This window comes from Bufo bufo, chromosome 2, assembly GCF_905171765.1.
Source record: "Bufo bufo chromosome 2, aBufBuf1.1, whole genome shotgun sequence".
In the NCBI taxonomy this organism is placed as follows: domain Eukaryota; kingdom Metazoa; phylum Chordata; class Amphibia; order Anura; family Bufonidae; genus Bufo; species Bufo bufo.
Genome location: NC_053390.1, coordinates 9,357,051 through 9,384,736, shown reverse-complemented (window position 1 = coordinate 9,384,736; position 27,686 = coordinate 9,357,051). Strand labels below are relative to the sequence as shown.

Below are 27,686 nucleotides of genomic sequence, written 5' to 3'. Positions count from 1 at the left end.
TCTGTATTCTTTTTCCTTCCTTGAATCACATTGTGCATTATATACCGTGCGCCGGCACTCTTTTCTTAACCCTGATGTGCCCCCGTTCTTTGAATTACATATGACAAAAGAGTATTACAGAAGGAAGCACAATGGACCTTCCGATTACAGACAGTGCGTCCAAAGGGGCTCAATTAATTTATTTATTTTGCCTGCTTCGTCTGATATGGTCCTAATAGTGCCTTCTATAATCGATTGTCGGGTGAGCATCCCATCTTGAGGCCCCCTGTAAGGGATTAACCCATCCCATCTTGAGGCCCCCTGTAATAGGATTAACTGTGGGGTTTTTGTGAAGCTGTGCAGGATGAGCATACAGTTAGGCTCTGGATTACACTGCAGACAGCACTTTAACAATTAACAACCTACCTCCCTTCCCCCACCTCTCTTAGTGCTCGGTTCTGTTGATTCATTTGTGGTAGCATCACATCAGGACTCTGGTGGATGCTCCGCAATTAATAGGGGTTTATTTACCTTGTAAGCTCTTGTCCAGCAGACGTATTTTCACCCCATGTACCCCATACAAGTGTAGGGGTGGGATCAATTACTGGCTGGAGTTAGTGCTTATCCTGGCATTACTTGCTATACAAGGGATAACCCCTATTGTGAACATTAGTTCCTTTAGGATATCCCTCTCGCTCTATATTTTAAGGTATATGCATTATTATTTACCACAATATCAGGGCATTGCTAATAAGGTTGCTAATAGGGGTGCTGTAGGGGCACTATGACTAGTGAGGGCAGTCCTGGAGCACTAGTACTATGGGGGTGAGAGGCACTGTTACTTCTGCAGTATAGTATTTGTTGCACGGAGAGCACAGTGGATGGAGAAGATGAGGAAAGAGAACGTCTACATTAGAGAAGACATCTGTCACAAACATACCTGTCCGGGCTCCTGTGGCGAGATCTCCATCTATGGCACGACGGCGTCTGGAGAGACGCGCTACTAGGCCACGCTCCGGGGTGACGCAACAGCATTTTTAGTTACAGGATGCAATGCTCTTTCTCCCCACAGCGGAGTGTGCTGGAGGAGATTAGCAGTGGCCCGATTGCTCAGCTGCTCTATTCCTATGTGCTAGTGTCCTGACTAATGGAGCGCTGAGACATGGACCTACCAGGTTCTCATCCAGCAACTCGGCGCTCTATTTAAACCCCTTCCTGGCCATACACCAGTGCCTAGTCGTGTTTGGGATCACTAGCTAGGTTCCTGGTTCTTGGATTCATTTGGATTTGTTTGTGCTTTTTGACCTCAGCTTGTCTTTTGACCACTCTCTGTCTCACGTGATTTGTACTGTGCATCCCATCTGGTTCTGACCTCAGCTCATCTTTTGACTACCCTCTGTGTTAAATCTATATAGTTTATTTCATTGAACTATTCATATATTCTATTTTTGGTTATATGCTCCCATCTAGTGGCTGTTTTTGGTATTGCACTTGTTTTTCTGTTCATATGTCATTCATTTCATTGTGTACCTTACTTCCTGTTTCTCTATAATGATCCAGGCATTGAACAGGTACCACATGTATTCTCATGTGAGCTTACAAAAGCATCATCTTTTGACCGCACAATACCAGAATCCATATGTTCTGCTGTACTCTGTTATCTGGCTTACAGAATAAAGCAACTTACACAGATAAACTCAGTGTTGGTGAGTTCAGCTATCTGATAAGGATTGTCTGCAGTGATTATATCTGCTCATACAGGCCAGGCAAGAGGTATTACTTGGGATAAATCGCTATTACAAAAATCTGAGTCAGAATAGTCAAAATATGCATAGAATTCCTACAGCCTGCTGTGTATATGTGTGTGCCTAAACTGCAATCAAGCTCAGTGCCATCCGCCATCTTGTGAAAGCACATGGTTGCACAAGCTTACTGCACTTCAAGTGAATGTTGGAAACTGTTTCTCTACATTGCACTGTGTTACCTCACCTGTCTAAGCTGCTGTTCGTCTTCTTAAAGAGACAGTACAATTTTTCTCAAAACCGTAAAGAATTTCTAGACAAGGCTCTGAACACTCTTTTATGGCTGAACTAACGCAGATACATCATGCCTCTGAACCCGCAGACGTACAGGGAGCAGATTCTTCAGATATTACTGAACAGAGTGTAAGACCCAAATGTACAATAAAACCAACATAGAATCTCAGAGAAAACTATGAAGCCACTAGAGATGAGTTCTCCAGAAATCTGTCAGATCTCTGGGACAGAACCTCAAACTGCATGTCAGTTTTGTCACACTCTAATGATCAACCAGCTGAAATAAGAGACTCTATAAATCACCTGTTTGCTGTGCATGTACGCTACCAGCAGTTGTCTTCAAAATACTCAGCCTTCTTGCAGGACTCTAATATAGAGGATTCTTCAGCAGAACTGACCAGGACTGATGCACTGAACCAACAAAGGAATCTCGCAGTGCAAAATGCTAAGTTTAAGGCAGAACTCCGCATTACTCAACTGCAGGAGACCAGATCTCACAGATCCACCACAACCAAGCGCACTGCACTTTCTTCCAGATCCTCTCGTTCCAGAAGATCAACATTAAGCGACAAGTTAATAGCGGCCCGCGCTAATGCCGAATCAAAAAAGCAAAGCTCCTTTACCAGAAAGCAAGCAGAGATGGAAGCTCAAAGGGCAGCTCAACAAGCAGAGATGGAAGCTCAAAGAGCAGCTCATCAAGCAGAGATGGCAGCTAGTAAAGCAGAGATGGAAGCTCAAAGGGTAGCTCAACAAGCAGAGATGGCAGCTCATCAAGCCAAGATGGAAGCTCAAAGCAAAGCTCTCCAATCAGAAGCAGATTCACAAATAAAGATTCTGCAAATAGAAGGGGAGGAAGCAGCTTCCCTAGCAAGGTTGGAGGTCCTTGAACAAGCAATGGGACAAAGTACTAATTCAGACTGCCTTATCCCAGTAGAACTGGAAGATCCAGCTGAATGCACCAGTGAATACGTTCTAAAGCATAAAATCTGCAAAGATACAGAGTCATCTCCTGTACCTCCTACTAACAACACTGTTCTGACTCCCAATGCAGAGACCTCTCAGCTCTATATGTCTGAGCCTCTTCAAGTCTACAATGCAAGTACATCTATGCAGCAAACCGGATCAACTCATGTCAACAACAAGGTGACTTCCGGTGATAAGCCGCAGCTCAAACCAAAGCCCGCACAAGCCTTAGAGACTACACCACAGTTAAACGCTCATGCAACATCAATTTAGCCTGGTAAACCTCACCCTACATCACCAGAGAACTTTCACACCCAAGGGGTTCCACGAGTTACTTTGACACCAAGGAGTGAGAGACTAGACATGAATGACTTTGCCAGATACATGGTACGCCGTGAGCTCATTAACACCAGCCTCTCAAGGTTTGACGACTGTCCAGAGAGCTACAGGGCCTGGAGATCAACCTTCAAGGCTACTATTGCCGATCTCAACCTTACTGCTAAGGAAGAACTTGATTTGCTCATAAAGTGGCTGGGACCAGAATCTGCAGGTCGTGTTAAAAGACTCAGAACAGTACATGTTGACCACCTAGATGCAGGTCTTGTTGCTGCATGGACAAGACTTGAGCAAGCCTATGGAAGCTCTGAAGCCATAGAAAGCTTTCTATTCAAGTAACTGCAAAACTTCCCAAAAATAGGGAACAAAGACTATCGCAAGCTCCAAGATCTAAGTGACCTCCTCATGGAGCTAGAGTTGGCAAAGACTGACCCACTTCTACCTGGACTAAGCTTTCTGGACACCGCTCATGATTTCAACCCAGTGGTGTCTAAACTGCCATATGGCCTACAAGAAAAATGGGCCCAACAGGGCTCAAGATACAAAATAGACTATAATGTATCCTTTCCTCCATTCTCATACTTCTGCAGGTTCATTAGTGATCTAGCATGGATGAGACACTACCCCATTTTCAGCTTCAGTGAACCCAACCTGCCTGCTTCATCCTTACCATCATTAAGGTATGATAATACAGCAGCTAAACGTAGAGACTTAAATAGAGCTATATCTGTTAAAAGGACAGAAATCTCACCCTTCGCAACCTCACCTACTGATCAGGGCGTTGTGGATGACAGAGATAAAGACCCTAATTGTCAGTGTCCTATTCACAAGAAGCCTCACCCTCTTAAGAAATGTCATGGGCTTAGGGCAAAGACTTTACAAGAGCGCAGGGAGATTCTCAGGAAACTTGGCATATGCTACAAGTGCTGTGCTTCTTATAGCCATTTTGTTAAACACTATAAAGTTGTCATCAAGTGCACAGAATGCAGTAGCGACAGACTGTCACGAGGGTGTCAAGAACCACGCCTGACTCCGTTATACCCGGGGTCAGGAAGTCGCAGCGGTTGGCTGCGCGCTCTATGTAAGATAGGGCTGTTTTCCTATGGTAGCTTTCTGGGTTTGCTTTGCAACCCTTTTTGGCTCCCTCAGGGATCCGTAGCTCCTTCTCCTCAGCTGTTCCTTGTCCAGCACTCCCAACCTCCTTATATTCCCCTCTCACACTTCTCTGGTTGCCAGATATAGAGCTTCCTGCCTGGACTTCTATACTGACCCTCTGGAGCTGTGTTGCTGCGTTCTCTGTTTGTTGGTCCAGAACGTTACCCTCCGGATCCCTGTTGGACCTTTGTGGTCTGCTGTGGTCGCCCACCTGGGTGTATGTGTTTGTCTGTATTGTCTGTCCTCTCCCTGGTGTTTCACTCTTAGTGTCAGTGGTGCGGACTAGCGATCCCACCGGCCCGTTCACTATCTAGGGCTCATTTTAGGGAAAGCCAGGGTTTAGGCACGTGATCGCCGCACGGGTGAGGAACCCGTCTAGGGACGTCAGGGCAGTCAGGTGCCATCCGCAAGGTGAGTCAGGGGTCACCACCTTTCCCTCTCCCTTGGGCAGGGCTTTCCCTTTTCCCTCCCTGTGCGTGACGCCTGTCATTACATTATATCTGGCCCTTATTTTGTGTAGGTAAAAAAAAATATATATATATATTTTTTTTACCTACTTAGAATCCAGTATGGATCCAATTGCTGCTCTGTCCAAACAATTTCATGGCCTGTCTTTGGAGGTGGCAGGATTGAAGGCGTCGGTCCTCCAGCAACAGCAGCAATTACAACTGACCGCAAGCCCAGCGGTTGCTACTGGTAACCAGGTTGTTGCGGAACCCAAGGTCCCTCTCCCTGACAGATTTTCTGGGGGAAGGGACAAGTTTTTGACATTCCGTGAGGCCTGTAAATTATATTTTAAACTGCGCCCTTACTCCTCTGGTAATGAAGAACAGCGGGTGGGGGTTGTTATTTCCCTGCTGCAGGGGGACCCGCAGTCCTGGGCGTTCTCTTTACCTACTGATTCCCAGGCTCTTCGGTCAGTGGATGAGTTTTTCGGGGCCTTGGGTCTCATATATGACGACCCTGACCGAGTCGCACTGGCTAAATCAAGATTACGGAGACTCCTACAAGGAGAGCGGCCGGTAGAGGAGTGTGGGCTACGGATACCCAATGGAACGACCCGGCTCTCAGGAGTCAGTTCTGCTCTGGGTTATCCGAAAGGGTTAAGGATGCGCTTGCATTATATGAGACCCCCTTTTCCTTTGATGCGGTTATGTCCCTTTCTATCCGTATAGAGAGACGCCTTAGGGACAGGTAGAAAAAACCGGAGCAATTGGTAACCCCTCCCAAGCAGCAGTTAGTCTGTACGGACTTAGACGAGCCTATGCAACTACTCGTCAGGTCCGTCCTCCTGAGGCTCGCCGTAGGCGTGGGGTTTGTTTTTTTTGTGGGGAGAGGGGTCATTTCATTAATGTCTGTCCTTCTTTCCTCAGAAACAAAAGACCGTCGGAAAACTACTAACCCCAGGCTGTGTGGAGGATGTCAGCCGGGGGGTATATGTTTCCTCCATACGTACATCGCAATTTGTGTTGCCAGTGGTTATTGTTTTTGGTGTTAAGACGGAGACTATTTCTTTCTTTCTAGACAGTGGAGCAGGGGTAAATTTGATAGATGCCCATTTTGCCCGCACTATGGGTTTGTCTCTCTGTACGCTACAGAGACCTATTCCCATATTCGCTATTGATTCTGCTCCTCTGTCTCAGAGAAACCTCACCCACATTGTTCATAATTTACACCTTCGGGTAGGGGACCACCATAACGAGATGCTTTCAGGTTATGTTATGGAGGGGCTTCCCACTCCGGTAGTGCTGGGTCTTCCCTGGTTGGTAACGCACAATCCAGTGGTGGATTGGCAGGCCAGGGAGATATCGGAGTGGAGTGAGCATTGCAGAGAAAATTGCTTAAATAGCAATTGCATAGTCGCCTCCATAACTACCCTACCTACATTTATTTCGGATTTTGAGGACGTTTTTTCTGAAAAGGGTTGTCAGAAGTTACCACCTCACCGTCCTTATGATTGCCCGGTTAACCTTATTCCCGGCGCAAAATTACCCAAGACCAGGTTATATAATCTTTCGGGTCCAGAGAGACAAGCCATGAAAGATAATATCTCCGAGAGCTTGGCTAAGGGACACATCAGACCCTCTTCTTCACCCGTGGCTGCAGGGTTTTTCTTCGTTAAAAAGAAAGATGGGGGCCTGCGTCCTTGCCTAGATTTTCGCGAATTAAATCGGATAACCATCCGAGACCCATACCCTCTTCCTCTCATTCCTGACCTGTTTAACCAGATTGCGGGTGCTAGGTGGTTCTCCAAACTTGATCTTAGGGGGGCCTACAATCTGATTCGTATCAAGGAGGGGGATGAGTGGAAGACAGCTTTTAACACCCCTGAGGGGCATTATGAAAATCTAGTTATGCCTTTCGGTCTGACCAATGCTCCTGCCGTCTTTCAACATTTCGTTAATGACATTTTTAGTCATCTAATCGGCAGGTTTGTGGTAATATACCTAGATGATATTTTAATGTATTCGTCTGATCTGAGAACACATGAGGTGCATGTCAGACAAGTACTGCAAGTCCTACGGACGAATAAATTATATGCTAAAATTGAAAAATGTGTCTTCGCCGTTCAGGAGATACAATTCCTAGGTTATTTCTTATCTGCTTCAGGTTTCCGTATGGATCCTAGGAAGGTCCAGGCAATTTTAGATTGGGATCTTCCTGAGAACCTCAAAGCACTGCAACGGTTCTTGGGCTTCGCGAATTTCTATAGGAAATTCATTAAAAATTATTCAGTTATTGTAAAACCCCTTACTGACATGACTAGGAAGGGGACAGATTTTTCTAAATGGTCTGACGCCGCTAAAGTTGCTTTTTCCTCTCTAAAAAAGAGGTTTACCTCGGCACCTGTACTAGTCCAACCTGATGTCTCTCAGCCTTTTATTGTTGAAGTAGATGCGTCAGAGGTGGGAGTGGGGGCGGTGCTGTCTCAGGGTCCATCTCCTGGCAAATGGCGTCCTTGTGCTTTCTTTTCTAAAAAACTATCTGCAGCAGAAAAGAACTACGATATTGGCAATAGGGAACTATTAGCTATTAAACTAGCGTTTGAAGAATGGCGTCACTTTTTAGAGGGGGCAGTCCACCCCGTCACTGTGATTACGGACCACAAAAATCTTCTGTACCTCGAATCAGCTAAGCGTCTCACCCCTAGACAAGCTAGGTGGTCGCTATTTTTTACCAGGTTTAACTTTGTTATTACCTATCGTCCTGGGGCAAAGAATACCAAGGCTGATACACTATCTCGTTGTTTCCCTGGAGGGGGTAATGTGAGTGATCCGGTACCCATTCTTCAAAGAGGAGTGGTTGTTTCTGCGGTACACTTTGCTCTGGAGGGAAAGGTGTTAGAGGCCCAGGGGGACGCCCCGGTCTCTTGCCCCTCAGAGAAATTGTTTGTACCGTTGAACCTGCGTTTCGAATTATTAAAGGAACATCATAATTCGGCACTTGCTGGGCACCCGGGTAGTAAAGCAACTTTGGAGCTATTGTCTCGTCGTTTTTGGTGGCCAAGGTTGCGTCAGGATGTATTGGATTTTGTGTCTTCTTGTTCTACCTGTGCGCGCGCAAAAGTTTCGCATACAGGTCCTACAGGGTCTCTATTACCACTCGTCATTCCCAATAGACCATGGACACATCTGTCAATGGATTTTATCACTGACTTACCTTTGTCTGCGGGTAAAACTGTTATTTTGGTAGTAGTGGACAGGTTTAGCAAAATGGTACACTTCATTGCGTTACCCGCACTACCTAATGCTAAGACTCTTGCTCAGGTATTTGTCAGTGAAATCGTGAAGCTTCACGGGGTCCCTTCCGATGTTGTTTCGGATCGGGGTACCCAGTTTATTTCTAAATTTTGGAAAGCTTTTTGTTCCCGTTTGGGGGTACACTTGTCCTTTTCCTCAGCTTTCCATCCTCAGTCGAATGGACAGACTGAGCGTACCAACCAAAACCTGGAGACATATCTAAGATGTTTTGTGTCTGAAAACCAAGAGTTGTGGTCATCATATTTACCGTTAGCTGAGTTTGCCATAAATAATCGTCGTCAGGAATCCATTGGCAAGTCACCATTTCTTGGTGCATATGGTTTTCATCCCCAATTCTGTACTTTCAAAGAGGGGGGGTCTTCTGGGGTTCCCGAAGAGGAACGGTTTTCGTCATCTCTTTCATCGGTATGGCAGAAGGTGCAAGCTAACTTGAAAAATATGGGAGGTAAATACAAATGCATGGCTGATAAGAGACGGTCGCCAGGTCCGGACCTAGGAGTGAATGACTATGTGTGGTTGTCTACTAGGAATATTAAATTAAAGGTTCCCTCTTGGAAACTGGGTCCTAGGTTCATTGGCCCTTACAAAATTGTAGCCATCATCAACCCCGTGGCTTTTCGCCTGGAGCTACCTCAGACTTTTAAAATCCATAACGTCTTTCATAAGTCGTTACTCAAAAAATATGTTCCACCTCTAGAACCGTCACCGCTGCCACCCCCTCCTGTTGTTGTGGATGGTAATCTAGAGTTTCAGATATCCAAAATTGTTAATTCTCGTCGGGTCCGCCGCTCTCTTCAATATCTGGTGCATTGGAGAGGTTACGGTCCCGAGGAAAGAATGTGGGTTCCTGCGTCTGAGGTAAACGTGGACAGGCTGGTTCGGGCTTTTCATGCCTCTCATCCTGAGAGACCTGGTCCTGAGTGTCCGGAGGCCCCTCGTAGAGAGGGGGGTACTGTCACGAGGGTGTCAAGAACCACGCCTGACTCCGTTATACCCGGGTTCAGGAAGTCGCAGCGGTTGGCTGCGCGCTCTATGTAAGATAGGGCTGTTTTCCTATGGTAGCTTTCTGGGTTTGCTTTGCAACCCTTTTTGGCTCACTCAGGGATCCGAAGCTCCTTCTCCTCAGCTGTTCCTTGTCCAGCACTCCCAACCTCCTTATATTTCCCTCTCACACTTCTCTGGTTGCCAGATATAGAGCTTCCTGCCTGGACTTCTATACTGACCCTCTGGAGCTGTGTTGCTGCGTTCTCTGGTTGTTGGTCCAGAACGTTACCCTCCGGATCCCTGTTGGACCTTTGTGGTCTGCTGTGGTCGCCCACCTGGGTGTATGTGTTCGTCTGTATTGTCTGTCCTCTCCCTGGTGTTTCCCTCTTAGTGTCAGTGGTGCGGACTAGCGATCCCACCGGCCCGTTCACTATCTAGGGCTCATTTTAGGGAAAGCCAGGGTTTAGCCACGTGATCGGCGTACGGGTGAGGAACCCGTCTAGGGACGTCAGGGCAGTCAGGTGCCAGCCGCAAGGTGAGTCAGGGGTCACCATCTTTCCCTCTCCCTTGGGCAGGGCTTTCCCTTTTCCCTCCCTGTGCGTGACGCCGGTCATTACACAGACATGCTACAGCCATGCACCCTACTCCACTTCCAGACAACCCACAGCAGCTTCCTACCTCTACTCCCATCTCAAATCATGGCGGGGAGCAACAAGGTCATGCTCCAACCAAAGATAATGTCTCTTCTTCATGTACAGAAGTCTGTGGAGAAGGCAAGGACCACAAATGCTGTGCCAAGAGATGCCTAGTCAAGATATACCCAAAGAGTCATCCTAAGAAAGCTGCTAGGATGTATGCCATAATAGATGAACAGAGCAACAGATCCCTGGTTAAGCCTAAATTCTTTGAGATCTTTGGCATAGAGGGTCACGCAACACCATACTCTCAGAACCTGTTCTGGTCGTGTAGAGATCTTTGGCAGAAGGGTTGATGGATTCATGGTCTCTCATATCAACGAGGAAGAGGGCATACCCCTACCAACGTTAGTCGAGTGAGACCAGATACCAGACGAAAGGGAGGAGATTCCCACTCTAGAAGCTGCCTATCAACATCCTCATTTAAGGCACCTTGTTGATGAGATTCCTGCAATGGACAAGAGTGCTGAAATCTTAGTCCTGTTAGGAAGGGACATTCTCAGAGTACATAAAGTACACGATCAGTGCGATGGGCCTGACAACTCCCCTTATGCACAAAGACTTGACCTAGGCTGGGTAATAGTGGGTGATGTATGCTTGAACAGGAGGTGTAGGCCATCTGAGACCCACTCCTTCAAGACATAAGTGTTGGAAAATGGATGTGTATCCCACTTCAAACAGTGCCCTCACCATTATGAAGTAAAGGAGAAGCTTCTTGACATCATCCAAGTACCTGATGTTACTCCTGTCCGTTGTGATGACAACCTAGGTACTACAGTGTTCTGTACTACAAGTGAGGACAACAAAATAGCCTTGTCAGTTGAAGAGAATTCATCAAAATAACGGATAAGGAATTCTTTCAGGATGAGTCTAACAGTTGGGTTGCACCATTACCTCTTCGTGGTGCAAGGGCCAAACTCCCAACCAATCGTGGGCAGGCTTTATCCAGATTTAACTCACTTCAATGAACACTAAGGAAGAGGCCTGAAATGAAGGACCATTTCATCGCCTTTATGAAAGGGATCTTTGACAATGATCACGCCGAACCAGCACCACCACTTCAAAGACACGATGAGTGCTGATATCTGCCTTTCTTCAGAGTGTATCATCCACGTAAGCCAAAACAAATCAGGATAGTATTTGACTCCAGTGCCAAGCATCAAAGTGTATCCCTAAACAATGTTCTACTCACTGGCCTGAATCTAACCAACAACCTCGTAGGCATACTTATGAGATTTAGAAGTGAACCAGTTGCCATAACTGCTGATATTGAACAGATGCTTCATTGCTTCATTGTACGTGAAGACCATAGGAACTTCCTAAGGTTTCTGTAGCACTGTGACAACAACATGGACAATGAGATTATTGAATACCGCATGAAAGTACATGTTTTCGGAAATGGCTCTTACCCGCTGTTGCAACATATGGTTTACGAAGGACTGCCATTGATAGAGAAAAGGATTATGTCGCGGATGCTCGACACTTCGTTGACAGAGACTTTTATGTTGACGATGGACTTAAGTCTTTACCTGCAGACGAACTAAGCCATAGGACACTGCTCCAAAGGACACAAGGTATGCTTTCCGAGGCCAACCTCAGACTACACAAAATTGCCTCAAATAGTGTTGCTGTTATGAAAGCCTTTCAACCTGGCGATCATGCCACAGGGTTTATGGGCTTAAATCTGGGAATGGACATGCCACCTATACAGAGAAGTCTGGGCCTACGGTGGGACTTATTAAAGGACACTTTCAGCTTTCAAGTCAGCTCTACAGACAAGCCATTTACCAAGCGTGGTGTTCTGTCAGTGGTAAACAGCCTATACAATCCAATGGGATTTGTGGCTCCCATCACTATACAAGGTAAAGCCTTACTTAGACAGCTCTCAGAGTCTATTAAAGATTGGGATGCTCCACTGCCATCTGACAAGCTTTCAAAGTGGGAGTCCTGGAAGCAATCTCTACACGCCTTAGATGGAATCCATATACCACGCTGCTACACCTCAGCTTCCCTTGCTACAAGCCGGAGAAAAGAGCTTCACATCTTCTCAGACACATCTACTGAGGCCATTGCGGCTGTTGCCTACCTCAAGGTGAGAGACTCTTCTAATCAAACCCACATAAGGTTTCTGTTTGGGAAAGCTAAGTTAGCACCTAAGCCTGAGCACACAATTCCTAGGCTTGAACTTTGTGGGACTGTGCTAGCTGTAGAAATCGCAGATTTTATATTACGCGAGCTAGACATTCAGATAGATGACACCAAATTCTACACAGACAGTAAGGTTGTTCTGGGCTACATATACAACCAGACTAAAAGTTTCTATGTCTCCGTGAGGAACCGTGTAGAAAGAATCAGGAAATCATCTAAACCTGAACAATGGCGTCATGTCCCATCTGAAATTAATCCTGCAGATGATGCTACTAGGCCAGTGTCTGCAAGTGTATTTGCAAATTCTTCCTGGTTAACAGGTCCTGAATTCCTGCTGGATCACACAGAAGAGACCACGGCTGACGTCTTCAGTCTTCTAGAACCTGACAAAGATCCAGAGACCCCAACTATCCTTACCCCAGCTACCCTGCTTACCCAGAAGCTTGGGTCAATTCCTGTTCCACCTGGTAACTTTAAAGACGGAAATCTGTGCTTTGATCAATGGAAGCAAGTACAAAACCTTGCTTCTGGAATCGTTGGAAGATGGAGTATCTTTCCACTCTGCAAGGACGCAGGAAATGGCAACGACAGTGCCCTAACATACAAGTTGGAGATCTCGTTCTGCTCAAGGACCAGCAAACCGAAAGAATTAGGTGGCCTAAGGGACTTATTGTGAAGAGCGTTCCTAGTGATGACGGTAAGGTACGCAAGGTGGAGGTGAAAGTTGCAAGACAAGGGACTGTAAAGACTTTCATCAGGCCTATCATGGAACTTGTTCTGCTCTTGACCTTTGGAGAATGAACTTATTGCCTATGCTGCTGAATTCTGCCTGAAACTTCAAGCAAGAAGTGTTTGAACTTTAATTGATACACTTGAAGCCTTACATTTTAGTTGTTGCATTATATGCCTGTTCTACTTATGTTTTTCAGGTCCTCGGACATCAAGCAAATTGAACTGTTTATTTGCAATTATATAACTACCGTTATGGTTTGAATAGTGACATTTTCAATGCCAGACGGAGAGTGTGCTGCTACGCAGTTAAATCTATATAGTTTATTTAATTGAACCATTCATATACTCTATATTTGGTTATATGCTCCCATCTAGTGGCCGTTTTTGGTATTGCACTTGTTTTTCTGTTCATTTCATTGCTCCACCCCTTCTTCTGTGTACCTCCCTTCCTGTTTCTCCATACTGCTCCAGGCATTGAACAGGTACCACATGTATTCTCATGTAAGCTTACAAAAGCATCATCTTTTGACCGCACAATACCAGAATCCATCTGTTCTGCTGTACTCTGTTATCTGGCTACAGAATAAAGCAATTTACACTGATAAACTCTGTGTTGGTGAGTTCAAGCTTTCTGATAAGGATTGTCCGCATTGATTATATCTGCTTATACAGGCCAGGCATAGAAGCTTCACTAGGGATAAATCGCTATTACAACAATCGGAGTCAGAATACTGGTTCTGACCCATTTACGTATGACTATCCTTTTGTATTGTTTTTGTCTCTTGATGTTTGACTGTCTCTGCACCTTAGTAGTACAGGGACCGTCGACCAGTTGCGGTCTTGCTACCTGAGGATCATAATGCAAGTAGATAGGGAAAGTGCTGGGTTCCAAGCCAGGGCTCTTTGTCCATGTCCATCCCTATCTACAGGCATTACAACCATGTAAGAGGCATGCGGTGCTGTATTACCCTGTACGTTTTTCAGCAACGTATATAATGTCTACCCAAATATCTCTTTAATAGTAGAGCTGGGGGGGGGGGGGGGGGGGGGTGTTGTATTGAGAATTTGGGGTGGTTTTCTAGCCTTCTCTCTGCTCACCAAGCACAGCTCCATTCATTTGATAGCGTCTGTGCTTGGTATCGAACCTCAGCCCCATTTACTTCATTGGGAAAGGGGGGGGAGGGGGTGCCAGAGAAAGTACCCACCCCGGGTGCCACATACCTTAGGCACGTCACTGGGCCTTGACAGAAAGCATGTTATTGTAGGATATAAGAGGAGAGAACTACAATCCCCAGCATGGTCAGGTTGTTATTACAGCACATCAGTAATGAGAACTACCTATTACTTCAGCAGCTGCCAGAATCCATCACCTCATAGATTTCTTCTCCTCATGTCACTGACACCTGCTCCATGAGGGGAAAAGTCACTGCTCTTCTCCTCTGACCACGTGACAGTGACGTCATCACAGCTATATTCCCCCTCCTTTTATGTGCTCCGCCCACTGTATTGATCACATGACATAATCCTAGGTCCTTCCCCACCTCTACTCCTCTCCTGAGCTCCGCCCCCTGTACTGATCAAATGACAGTGACATCACCCCAGGTCCTTCACCACCTTTTATCCTCCCCACTGCTGAGCCCCGCCCCATACACTGATCACATGATAGTGACATCACCCCAGGTCCTTCACCCCATTTTATACTCTCCACTGCTGAGCCCCGCCCCCTGTACTGATCACATGACGGTGACGTCACCGCAGGTCCTTCAGCTCTGGCAGTGCAGCAGATACTGGGCAGGTCCTGGTCGGTAGTCAGGGCTCTTGTTCTCTCTGGTATCAGCCATTCCTCCAGCCTGCAAGTAAGATGAGCTGTGAGGAGACAGTGTGGTGGAGAGCTCAGACATGTCACCTCTGGAGATTCTCCTCCATTACACACAAGGAATCCTTCTCCGCTCCTCAGCTTAGTATGATGGGGGAGGAGTAGTGGGGATAGTGGGGGTTGTCATCATTCACTGGCCCCTGACTGTCCTGGTGAGGGGCCCCTGCCTCCAGGAGGAGAATGAATGGAGCGGGGGCCCGGCCTGAGCTCAGCTCTCTCCAGTCTCTTCTCTAGGAGTTCTGGACACAGCTGAGCACAGCCCAGAGGTGGGACCTGCATCTACCAGACATTTATCTCCTGTGGAGCCACCAGAGATCTCCATGTGGGGGCCCCTGGAATCCATGTGGTGGGGGCTCTGAGAAGCGGGGCCCCTCCAGGCTCAGGAAGTGCGGTTCTGGAGGTGACATCTGGTCTTGTCCCCTGGATGATTTCCTCTCCTCTTCTCATAAAGGCGCCTGCAGTACTAGAAGCCTCCAGCTCCTCCAGTTCTCTCCTCTTCTCCTGAACGACCACCAAGGATGGACAGGAAGGAGATCAGCAGAAGAATATTAGACCTCACCTTGGAGATCATCTCCCTGCTGAGCGGAGAGGTAAACTTTTCTAGATTTCTCTCCTCTGTATTGTATTCTGTAACAAGTCAGACATCGGGGAGGAGAATCCATCATAGGAAGTGATAGGAAGAGTCCAGGGTCCTGGAGAACGGCCTCCAGACCTTCCAAGTGATGGAGAACCTGAAGATCAGCCCCCAATATGGTGAGTGATGTGTCATGTGACCAGTGACCAATAGTCATGTTGTAGGAGCCATGAGAAGGTAAGTAGGCACGTTGTACCAGGAGGAGAGGCCGGAGGAGAGCACATGGCCCCTGAAGGGTTTATTCCTTAAGTGTCTCTCTCCATCCACAGGAGTACACAATAGTGAAGAAGACATCGGGGGACTGTGTGACTCCCATCATCCATCTCCAGAAGTCAGGAGGGCGGAGCAGGACCCCTCCCCCCATCACAGAGCCTCCCCCTCACCCCCTGATACATGAGCAGAAGATCCTAGAGCTCACCCACAAGATGATGGAGCTGCTGACTGGAGAGGTGACACTGCTGGGAATGCTGGGAAATTCTCCAGTAACAGCACTGGAGGGGTCTGGGTGATGACGGTGTCATTGTGTTGTCAGGTTCCTATAAGGTGTCAGGACGTCACTGTCTATTTCTCCATGGAGGAGTGGGAGTATATAGAAGGACACAAGGACCTGTACAAGAAGGCCATGATGGAGGAGCACCAGCCTCTTATATCACAAGGTAAGAGCCGTCATGTGCAGTGTATACACGTGTGTGCAGTGACATGTAATGGAGGAGCACCAGCCTCTTATATCACAGGGTAAGAGCCGTCATGTGCAGTGTATACACGTGTGTGCAGTGACATGTAATGGAGGAGCACCAGCCTCTTATATCACAAGGTAAGAGCCGTCATGTGCAGTGTATACACGTGTGTGCAGTGACATGTAATGGAGGAGCACCAGCCTCTTATATCACAGGGTAAGAGCCGTCATGTGCAGTGTATACACGTGTGTGCAGTGACATGTGATGGAGGAGCACCAGCCTCTTATATCACAAGGTAAGACCCGTCATGTGCAGTGTATACACGTGTGTGCAGTGACATGTAATGGAGGAGCACCAGCCTCTTATATCACAGGGTAAGAGCCGTCATGTGCAGTGTAAACACGTGTGTGCAGTCACATGTAATGAAGGAGCACCAGCCTCTTATATCACAAGGTAAGAGCCGTCATGTGCAGTGTATACACGTGTGTGCAGTGACATGTAATGGAGGAGCACCAGCCTCTTATATCACAGGGTAAGAGCCGTCATGTGCAGTGTATACACGTGTGTGCAGTGACATGTAATGGAGGAGCACCAGCCTCTTATATCACAAGGTAAGAGCCGTCATGTGCAGTGTGTGCAGTGACATGTAATGGAGGAGCACCAGCCTCTTATATCACAAGGTAAGAGCCGTCATGTGCAGTGTATACACGTGTGTGCAGTGACATGTAATGGAGGAACACAAGCCTCTTATATCAGAAGGTAAGAGCCGTCATGTGCAGTGTGTACACGTGTGTGCAGTGACATGTAATGGAGGAGCACCAGCCTCTTATATCACAAGGTAAGAGCCGTCATGTGCAGTGTATACACGTGTGTGCAGTGACATGTAATGGAGGAGCACCAGCCTCTTATATCACAAGGTAAGAGCCGTCATGTGCAGTGTATACACGTGTGTTCAGTGACATATAATGGAGGAGCACCAGCCTCTTATATCACAAGGTAAGAGCCGTCATGTGCAGTGTGTACACGTGTGTGCAGTGACATGTAATGGAGGAGCACCAGCCTCTTATATCACAAGGTAAGAGCCGTCATGTGCAGTGTATACACGTGTGTGCAGTGACATGTAATGGAGGAACACAAGCCTCTTATATCAGAAGGTAAGAGCCGTCATGTGCAGTGTGTACACGTGTGTGCAGTGACATGTAATGGAGGAGCACCAGCCTCTTATATCACAAGGTAAGAGCCGTCATGTGCAGTGTATACACGTGTGTGCAGTGACATGTAATGGAGGAGCACCAGCCTCTTATATCACAAGGTAAGAGCCGTCATGTGCAGTGTATACACGTGTGTGCAGTGACATATAATGGAGGAGCACCAGCCTCTTATATCACAAGGTAAGAGCCGTCATGTGCAGTGTGTACACGTGTGTGCAGTGACATGTAATGGAGGAGCACCAGCCTCTTATAACACAAGGTAAGAGCCGTCATGTGTAGTGTATACACGTGTGTGCAGTGACATGTAATGGAGGAGCACCAGCCTCTTATATCACAGGGTAAGAGCCGTCATGTGCAGTGTATACACGTGTGTGCAGTGACATGTAATGGAGGAGCACCAGCCTCTTATATCACAGGGTAAGAGCCGTCATGTGCAGTGTATACACGTGTGTGCAGTGACATGTAATGGAGGAGCTCCAGCCTCTTATATCACAAGGTAAGAGCCGTCATGTGCAGTGTATACACGTGTGTGCAGTGACATGTAATGGAGGAGCACCAGCCTCTTATATCACAAGGTAAGACCAGTCATGTGCAGTGTATACACGTGTGTGCAGGGACATGTAATGGAGGAGCACCAGCCTCTTATATCAGAAGGTAAGAGCCGTCATGTGCAGTGTATACACGTGTGTGCAGTGACATGTAATGGAGGAGCACCAGCCTCTTATATCACAAGGTAAGAGCCGTCATGTGCAGTGTATACACGTGTGTGCAGTGACATGTAATGGAGGAGCACCAGCCTCTTATATCACAGGGTAAGACCCGTCATGTGCAGTGTATACACGTGTGTGCAGTGACATGTAATGGAGGAGCACCAGCCTCTTATATCACAAGGTAAGAGCCGTCATGTGCAGTGTATACATGTGTGTGCAGTGACATGTAATGGAGGAGCACCAGCCTCTTATATCACAAGGTAAGAGCCGTCATGTGCAGTGTATACACGTGTGTGCAGTGACATGTAATGGAGGAGCACCAGCCTCTTATATCACAAGGTAAGAGCCGTCATGTGCAGTGTATACATGTGTGTGCAGTGACATGTAATGGAGGAACACCAGCCTCTTATATCACAGGGTAAGAGCCGTCATGTGCAGTGTATACACGTGTGTGCAGTGACATGTAATGGAGGAACACCAGCCTCTTATATCAGAAGGTAAGAGCCGTCATGTGCAGTGTATACACGTGTGTGCAGTGACATGTAATGGAGGAGCACCAGCCTCTTATATCACAAGGTAAGAGCCGTCATGTGCAGCGTATACACGTGTGTGCAGTGACATGTAATGGAGGAGCACCAGCCTCTTATATCACAAGGTAAGAGCCGTCATGTGCAGTGTATACATGTGTGTGCAGTGACATGTAATGGAGGAGCACCAGCCTCTTATATCACAAGGTAAGAGCCGTCATGTGCAGTGTATACACGTGTGTGCAGTGACATGTAATGGAGGAGCACCAGCCTCTTATATCACAAGGTAAGAGCCGTCATGTGCAGTGTATACACGTGTGTGCAGTGACATGTAATGGAGGAACACCAGCCTCTTATATCACAGGGTAAGAGCCGTCATGTGCAGTGTATACACGTGTGTGCAGTGACATGTAATGGAGGAGCTCCAGCCTCTTATATCACAAGGTAAGAGCCGTCATGTGCAGTGTATACACGTGTGTGCAGTGACATGTAATGGAGGAGCACCAGCCTCTTATATCACAAGGTAAGAGCCGTCATGTGCAGTGTATACATGTGTGTGCAGTGACATGTAATGGAGGAGCACCAGCCTCTTATATCACAAGGTAAGAGCCGTCATGTGCAGTGTATACATGTGTGTGCAGTGACATGTAATGGAGGAACACCAGCCTCTTATATCACAAGGTAAGAGCCGTCATGTGCAGTGTATACACGTGTGTGCAGTGACATGTAATGGAGGAACACCAGCCTCTTATATCAGAAGGTAAGAGCCGTCATGTGCAGTGTATACACGTGTGTGCAGTGACATGTAATGGAGGAGCACCAGCCTCTTATATCACAAGGTAAGAGCCGTCATGTGCAGCGTATACACGTGTGTGCAGTGACATGTAATGGAGGAGCACCAGCCTCTTATATCACAAGGTAAGAGCCGTCATGTGCAGTGTATACATGTGTGTGCAGTGACATGTAATGGAGGAGCACCAGCCTCTTATATCACAAGGTAAGAGCCGTCATGTGCAGTGTATACACGTGTGTGCAGTGACATGTAATGGAGGAGCACCAGCCTCTTATATCACAAGGTAAGAGCCGTCATGTGCAGTGTGTGCAGTGACATGTAATGGAGGAGCACCAGCCTCTTATATCACAAGGTAAGAGCCGTCATGTGCAGTGTATACACGTGTGTGCAGTGACATGTAATGGAGGAACACAAGCCTCTTATATCAGAAGGTAAGAGCCGTCATGTGCAGTGTGTACACGTGTGTGCAGTGACATGTAATGGAGGAGCACCAGCCTCTTATATCACAAGGTAAGAGCCGTCATGTGCAGTGTATACACGTGTGTGCAGTGACATGTAATGGAGGAGCACCAGCCTCTTATATCACAAGGTAAGAGCCGTCATGTGCAGTGTATACACGTGTGTTCAGTGACATATAATGGAGGAGCACCAGCCTCTTATATCACAAGGTAAGAGCCGTCATGTGCAGTGTGTACACGTGTGTGCAGTGACATGTAATGGAGGAGCACCAGCCTCTTATATCACAAGGTAAGAGCCGTCATGTGCAGTGTGTGCAGTGACATGTAATGGAGGAGCACCAGCCTCTTATATCACAAGGTAAGAGCCGTCATGTGCAGTGTATACACGTGTGTGCAGTGACATGTAATGGAGGAACACAAGCCTCTTATATCAGAAGGTAAGAGCCGTCATGTGCAGTGTGTACACGTGTGTGCAGTGACATGTAATGGAGGAGCACCAGCCTCTTATATCACAAGGTAAGAGCCGTCATGTGCAGTGTATACACGTGTGTGCAGTGACATGTAATGGAGGAGCACCAGCCTCTTATATCACAAGGTAAGAGCCGTCATGTGCAGTGTATACACGTGTGTGCAGTGACATATAATGGAGGAGCACCAGCCTCTTATATCACAAGGTAAGAGCCGTCATGTGCAGTGTGTACACGTGTGTGCAGTGACATGTAATGGAGGAGCACCAGCCTCTTATAACACAAGGTAAGAGCCGTCATGTGTAGTGTATACACGTGTGTGCAGTGACATGTAATGGAGGAGCACCAGCCTCTTATATCACAGGGTAAGAGCCGTCATGTGCAGTGTATACACGTGTGTGCAGTGACATGTAATGGAGGAGCACCAGCCTCTTATATCACAGGGTAAGAGCCGTCATGTGCAGTGTATACACGTGTGTGCAGTGACATGTAATGGAGGAGCTCCAGCCTCTTATATCACAAGGTAAGAGCCGTCATGTGCAGTGTATACACGTGTGTGCAGTGACATGTAATGGAGGAGCACCAGCCTCTTATATCACAAGGTAAGACCAGTCATGTGCAGTGTATACACGTGTGTGCAGGGACATGTAATGGAGGAGCACCAGCCTCTTATATCAGAAGGTAAGAGCCGTCATGTGCAGTGTATACACGTGTGTGCAGTGACATGTAATGGAGGAGCACCAGCCTCTTATATCACAAGGTAAGAGCCGTCATGTGCAGTGTATACATGTGTGTGCAGTGACATGTAATGGAGGAGCACCAGCCTCTTATATCACAAGGTAAGAGCCGTCATGTGCAGTGTATACACGTGTGTGCAGTGACATGTAATGGAGGAGCACCAGCCTCTTATATCACAAGGTAAGAGCCGTCATGTGCAGTGTATACATGTGTGTGCAGTGACATGTAATGGAGGAACACCAGCCTCTTATATCACAGGGTAAGAGCCGTCATGTGCAGTGTATACACGTGTGTGCAGTGACATGTAATGGAGGAGCTCCAGTGTATACACGTGTGTGCAGTGACATGTAATGGAGGAGCACCAGCCTCTTATATCACAAGGTAAGAGCCGTCATGTGCAGTGTATACACGTGTGTGCAGTGACATGTAATGGAGGAGCACCAGCCTCTTATATCACAAGGTAAGAGCCGTCATGTGCAGTGTATACACGTGTGTGCAGTGACATGTAATGGAGGAACACCAGCCTCTTATATCACAGGGTAAGAGCCGTCATGTGCAGTGTATACACGTGTGTGCAGTGACATGTAATGGAGGAGCTCCAGCCTCTTATATCACAAGGTAAGAGCCGTCATGTGCAGTGTATACACGTGTGTGCAGTGACATGTAATGGAGGAGCACCAGCCTCTTATATCACAAGGTAAGAGCCGTCATGTGCAGCGTATACACGTGTGTGCAGTGACATGTAATGGAGGAACACCAGCCTCTTATATCAGAAGGTAAGAGCCGTCATGTGCAGTGTATACACGTGTGTGCAGTGACATGTAATGGAGGAGCACCAGCCTCTTATATCACAAGGTAAGAGCCGTCATGTGCAGTGTATACATGTGTGTGCAGTGACATGTAATGGAGGAACACCAGCCTCTTATATCACAGGGTAAGAGCCGTCATGTGCAGTGTATACACGTGTGTGCAGTGACATGTAATGGAGGAACACCAGCCTCTTATATCAGAAGGTAAGAGCCGTCATGTGCAGTGTATACACGTGTGTGCAGTGACATGTAATGGAGGAGCACCAGCCTCTTATATCACAAGGTAAGAGCCGTCATGTGCAGTGTATACATGTGTGTGCAGTGACATGTAATGGAGGAGCACCAGCCTCTTATATCACAAGGTAAGAGCCGTCATGTGCAGTGTATACATGTGTGTGCAGTGACATGTAATGGAGGAACACCAGCCTCTTATATCACAGGGTAAGAGCCGTCATGTGCAGTGTATACACGTGTGTGCAGTGACATGTAATGGAGGAGCTCCAGCCTCTTATATCACAAGGTAAGAGCCGTCATGTGCAGTGTATACACGTGTGTGCAGTGACATGTAATGGAGGAGCACCAGCCTCTTATATCACAAGGTAAGAGCCGTCATGTGCAGTGTATACATGTGTGTGCAGTGACATGTAATGGAGGAGCACCAGCCTCTTATATCACAGGGTAAGAGCCGTCATGTGCAGTGTATACACGTGTGTGCAGTGACATGTAATGGAGGAGCACCAGCCTCTTATATCACAAGGTAAGAGCCGTCATGTGCAGTGTATACATGTGTGTGCAGTGACATGTAATGGAGGAACACCAGCCTCTTATATCACAGGGTAAGAGCCGTCATGTGCAGTGTATACACGTGTGTGCAGTGACATGTAATGGAGGAACACCAGCCTCTTATATCAGAAGGTAAGAGCCGTCATGTGCAGTGTATACACGTGTGTGCAGTGACATGTAATGGAGGAGCACCAGCCTCTTATATCACAAGGTAAGAGCCGTCATGTGCAGTGTATACATGTGTGTGCAGTGACATGTAATGGAGGAGCACCAGCCTCTTATATCACAAGGTAAGAGCCGTCATGTGCAGTGTATACACGTGTGTGCAGTGACATGTAATGGAGGAGCACCAGCCTCTTATATCACAAGGTAAGAGCCGTCATGTGCAGTGTATACATGTGTGTGCAGTGACATGTAATGGAGGAACACCAGCCTCTTATATCACAGGGTAAGAGCCGTCATGTGCAGTGTATACACGTGTGTGCAGTGACATGTAATGGAGGAGCTCCAGCCTCTTATATCACAAGGTAAGAGCCGTCATGTGCAGTGTATACACGTGTGTGCAGTGACATGTAATGGAGGAGCACCAGCCTCTTATATCACAAGGTAAGAGCCGTCATGTGCAGTGTATACATGTGTGTGCAGTGACATGTAATGGAGGAGCACCAGCCTCTTATATCACAAGGTAAGAGCCGTCATGTGCAGTGTATACACGTGTGTGCAGTGACATGTAATGGAGGAGCACCAGCCTCTTATATCACAAGGTAAGAGCCGTCATGTGCAGTGTATACATGTGTGTGCAGTGACATGTAATGGAGGAACACCAGCCTCTTATATCACAGGGTAAGAGCCGTCATGTGCAGTGTATACACGTGTGTGCAGTGACATGTAATGGAGGAACACCAGCCTCTTATATCAGAAGGTAAGAGCCGTCATGTGCAGTGTATACACGTGTGTGCAGTGACATGTAATGGAGGAGCACCAGCCTCTTATATCACAAGGTAAGAGCCCTCATGTGCAGCGTATACACGTGTGTGCAGTGACATGTAATGGAGGAGCACCAGCCTCTTATATCACAAGGTAAGAGCCGTCATGTGCAGTGTATACATGTGTGTGCAGTGACATGTAATGGAGGAGCACCAGCCTCTTATATCACAAGGTAAGAGCCGTCATGTGCAGTGTATACACGTGTGTGCAGTGACATGTAATGGAGGAGCACCAGCCTCTTATATCACAAGGTAAGAGCCGTCATGTGCAGTGTATACATGTGTGTGCAGTGACATGTAATGGAGGAACACCAGCCTCTTATATCACAGGGTAAGAGCCGTCATGTGCAGTGTATACACGTGTGTGCAGTGACATGTAATGGAGGAGCTCCAGCCTCTTATATCACAAGGTAAGAGCCGTCATGTGCAGTGTATACACGTGTGTGCAGTGACATGTAATGGAGGAGCACCAGCCTCTTATATCACAAGGTAAGACCAGTCATGTGCAGTGTATACACGTGTGTGCAGGGACATGTAATGGAGGAGCACCAGCCTCTTATATCAGAAGGTAAGAGCCGTCATGTGCAGTGTATACACGTGTGTGCAGTGACATGTAATGGAGGAGCACCAGCCTCTTATATCACAAGGTAAGAGCCGTCATGTGCAGTGTATACACGTGTGTGCAGTGACATGTAATGGAGGAGCACCAGCCTCTTATATCACAGGGTAAGACCCGTCATGTGCAGTGTATACACGTGTGTGCAGTGACATGTAATGGAGGAGCACCAGCCTCTTATATCACAAGGTAAGAGCCGTCATGTGCAGTGTATACACGTGTGTGCAGTGACATGTAATGGAGGAGCACCAGCCTCTTATATCACAAGGTAAGAGCCGTCATGTGCAGTGTATACACGTGTGTGCAGTGACATGTAATGGAGGAGCACCAGCCTCTTATATCACAAGGTAAGAGCCGTCATGTGCAGTGTATACATGTGTGTGCAGTGACATGTAATGGAGGAACACCAGCCTCTTATATCACAAGGTAAGAGCCGTCATGTGCAGTGTATACACGTGTGTGCAGTGACATGTAATGGAGGAACACCAGCCTCTTATATCAGAAGGTAAGAGCCGTCATGTGCAGTGTATACACGTGTGTGCAGTGACATGTAATGGAGGAGCACCAGCCTCTTATATCACAAGGTAAGAGCCGTCATGTGCAGCGTATACACGTGTGTGCAGTGACATGTAATGGAGGAGCACCAGCCTCTTATATCACAAGGTAAGAGCCGTCATGTGCAGTGTATACATGTGTGTGCAGTGACATGTAATGGAGGAGCACCAGCCTCTTATATCACAAGGTAAGAGCCGTCATGTGCAGTGTATACACGTGTGTGCAGTGACATGTAATGGAGGAGCACCAGCCTCTTATATCACAAGGTAAGAGCCGTCATGTGCAGTGTATACATGTGTGTGCAGTGACATGTAATGGAGGAACACCAGCCTCTTATATCACAGGGTAAGAGCCGTCATGTGCAGTGTATACACGTGTGTGCAGTGACATGTAATGGAGGAACACCAGCCTCTTATATCAGAAGGTAAGAGCCGTCATGTGCAGTGTATACACGTGTGTGCAGTGACATGTAATGGAGGAGCACCAGCCTCTTATATCACAAGGTAAGAGCCGTCATGTGCAGCGTATACACGTGTGTGCAGTGACATGTAATGGAGGAGCACCAGCCTCTTATATCACAAGGTAAGACCCGTCATGTGCAGTGTATACACGTGTGTGCAGTGATATGTAATGGAGGAGCACCAGCCTCTTATATCACAAGGTAAGATCCGTCATGTGCAGTGTATACACGTGTGTGCAGTGACATGTAATGGAGGAGCACCAGCCTCTTATATCACAAGGTAAGAGCTGTCATGTGCAGTGTATACACATGTGTGCAGTGACATGTAATGGAGGAGCACCAGCCTCTTATATCACAGGGTAAGAGCCGTCATGTGCAGTGTATACACGTGTGTGCAGTGATATGTAATGGAGGAGCACCAGCCTCTTATATCACAGGGTAAGAGCCGTCATGTGCAGTGTATACACGTGTGTGCAGTGACATGTAATGGAGGCCATGTATTCAGTCACTGTGTGCTTGTGTCTCCACAGATGGATCCAGGAGGAGAAATCCACCAGAGAGATGTCCCCGTCCTCTGCATTCCCAGGACTGTCCAGAGGAGAAGCTCCCAGAGAACCCTCAGGTAGATGGAGCTGAGCCCTATACACATCTATATAGGGGGGTCCTGCAGTCATACAGGGGTCATAGATTGTGGGGGTCTCTTATGTGGATCTGTTAGATTTCCCACCTGTCTGCTGTATTGTACTGAATTGTTACAGATGACAAATCAAGGGGAAGATCTGACCGATATTAAAGTGGAGGATGAAGAAGAGCGGATGATGGTTGATCCGCCATGTAAGAGTGAGGTGGAGGAGGAGGACATTCCAGGAGATGTCACCACAGGTATGGAATCATGAATGGAGAAAGTGACTTCAGATTCTGTTTTTGGTGCCTTCAGGGCAGGAGGAGAATCTGATCTCCGGCTGCTGCGCTGCTTTTTGATTGGAGATGTCCCCACCCCATGATGAAGGGTTCCCCTTATTCAAGCTGACGCGTTCTCTGATCAGATTCTTCTCTCATTTTGGCTGAAGGAGAGCCGTAGTTCCTACATTTGTGGTTTAATGGCCACAGCTAATTTTTGAACACTGCAATGTTTTTTGGCAGAAACTGTGGAGAAAAATTCCTACAAGGGAGGTACCCACACAGAGCCACCACCATACATGCTTGCCCTAGGTCTGACAGCTTTTGAGCCTTCACCAACAGCAGCGGCATCACCTGCTCCCGAGTTGATCACAGTATTAGCAGATTGGCCTCTAGCGTTCATTTCTTTATGTTTTGGCTGTACACTGACTCCGTTCTTTATTGCTGCCCCATCCTCCTCCTATGTCATCACCACCTTCTCATCACCCTGCACCAGGTCCTGTCTGATGCACAATTATCATCATCGCCATGTTTTTCATACTGTGATGTCATCGGCTCCTTGCACACACTCATGATTCTGAGCCATATTTTTTTTATTTTTTTGGGCGATTGTCTTAGGTAGGGGCTCATTTTTTGCGGGATAAGGTGATGGTTAGATTGGTACTATTTTGGGGGGCATACGCCTTTTTGATCACTTGGTGTTGCACTTTTGGGAACAAAATCACAAATTCCAATTTTTACCTTCACAGGAAATCTCAGTAAGAATTCTGAAGGAAACTTCATGTTATCACTAGATCATAAAGTAGAAGATGAAGATATCATGCAGCGCTCCTCAGGAGAAAACCTCATTAACCTTATTGCACATCCAGGACCTCACAGTACAGATCTATCATATAATCCCTCTGATCACGAGAAACCTTCTCCTGACCAATCACAGTTTGTTACCACAAGTACAGGTCAGATAGGGGGTGAGAGAAGTCACACAGGAGAGAAACCATATTCATGTTCAGAATGCGGTAAATGTTTTACACGGAAATCAAATCTTGTTACACATGAGAGAATTCACACAGGAGAGAAGCCATATTCATGTTCAGAATGTGGGAAATGTTTCACACAGAAATCAAATCTTGTTAAACACCAGAAATGTCATACAGGAGAGAGGCTGTATTCATGTTCACATTGTGGGAAATGTTTTGCGCAAAGATCAGATCTAGCTAGACATATGAGAAGTCACACTGGAGAGAAACCGTATTCATGTTCAGAATGTGGGAAATGTTTTACAGATAAATCATGTCTTGTTCAACATCAGAGAATGCACAAAGGGGAGAAGCCATACCACTGTTCAGAATGTGGGGACTGTTTTATTACTAAAGCGAAACTTTGTTATCATCATCAGAGAAGGCACACTGGAGAGAAACCATATTCATGTTCAGATTGTGGGAAATGTTTTAATGATAAATCAAATCTTGTTAAACATCAGAAATTACATCCAGAGTGACATGGGGAGAAGTAACGACGCTCCATGTAATAGTTTTATAACGTATGTGGACATATTAATATTTCATCTTCATCCAAACAGTATTTACAGATAAAATAAACTCTTCTATTTGCTTGACGACAGCGTCACCATTGTCACTGACAGACATTGTCTTCTTGGCTAATATTATACTTTCTCCTCGCACTGTGACCTTCATTGC

General features: G+C 46.9%; 1 protein-coding gene across 1 annotated transcript; it reads left to right on the top strand.

The window, feature by feature from the left end:
- Positions 1–3,341: 3,341 nt before the first annotated feature.
- Positions 3,342–27,686, top strand: LOC120990609 (zinc finger protein 436-like). Its single transcript, XM_040419529.1, has 6 exons — positions 3,342–3,649; positions 3,905–3,994; positions 11,404–11,483; positions 12,378–12,568; positions 25,848–25,971; positions 26,739–27,686. Exons 1-6 carry the CDS (start codon positions 3,342–3,344, stop codon positions 27,485–27,487), a joined length of 1,542 nt encoding a protein of 513 aa, XP_040275463.1. The 3' UTR covers positions 27,488–27,686.

What these genes read in the sequence shown, in the direction of transcription:
- LOC120990609 (XM_040419529.1), top strand. Translation starts at nt 3,342, where the DNA reads ATGAATGACTTTGCCAGATACATGGTACGCCGTGAGCTCATTAACACC. An exon ending in ATAGAAAGCTTTCTATTCAA is followed by an intron (nt 3,650 to 3,904) that starts GTAACTGCAAAA and finishes ATACTTCTGCAG; the next exon opens with GTTCATTAGTGATCTAGCAT. An exon ending in TCATCCTTACCATCATTAAG is followed by an intron (nt 3,995 to 11,403) that starts GTATGATAATAC and finishes CTTCGTTGACAG; the next exon opens with AGACTTTTATGTTGACGATG.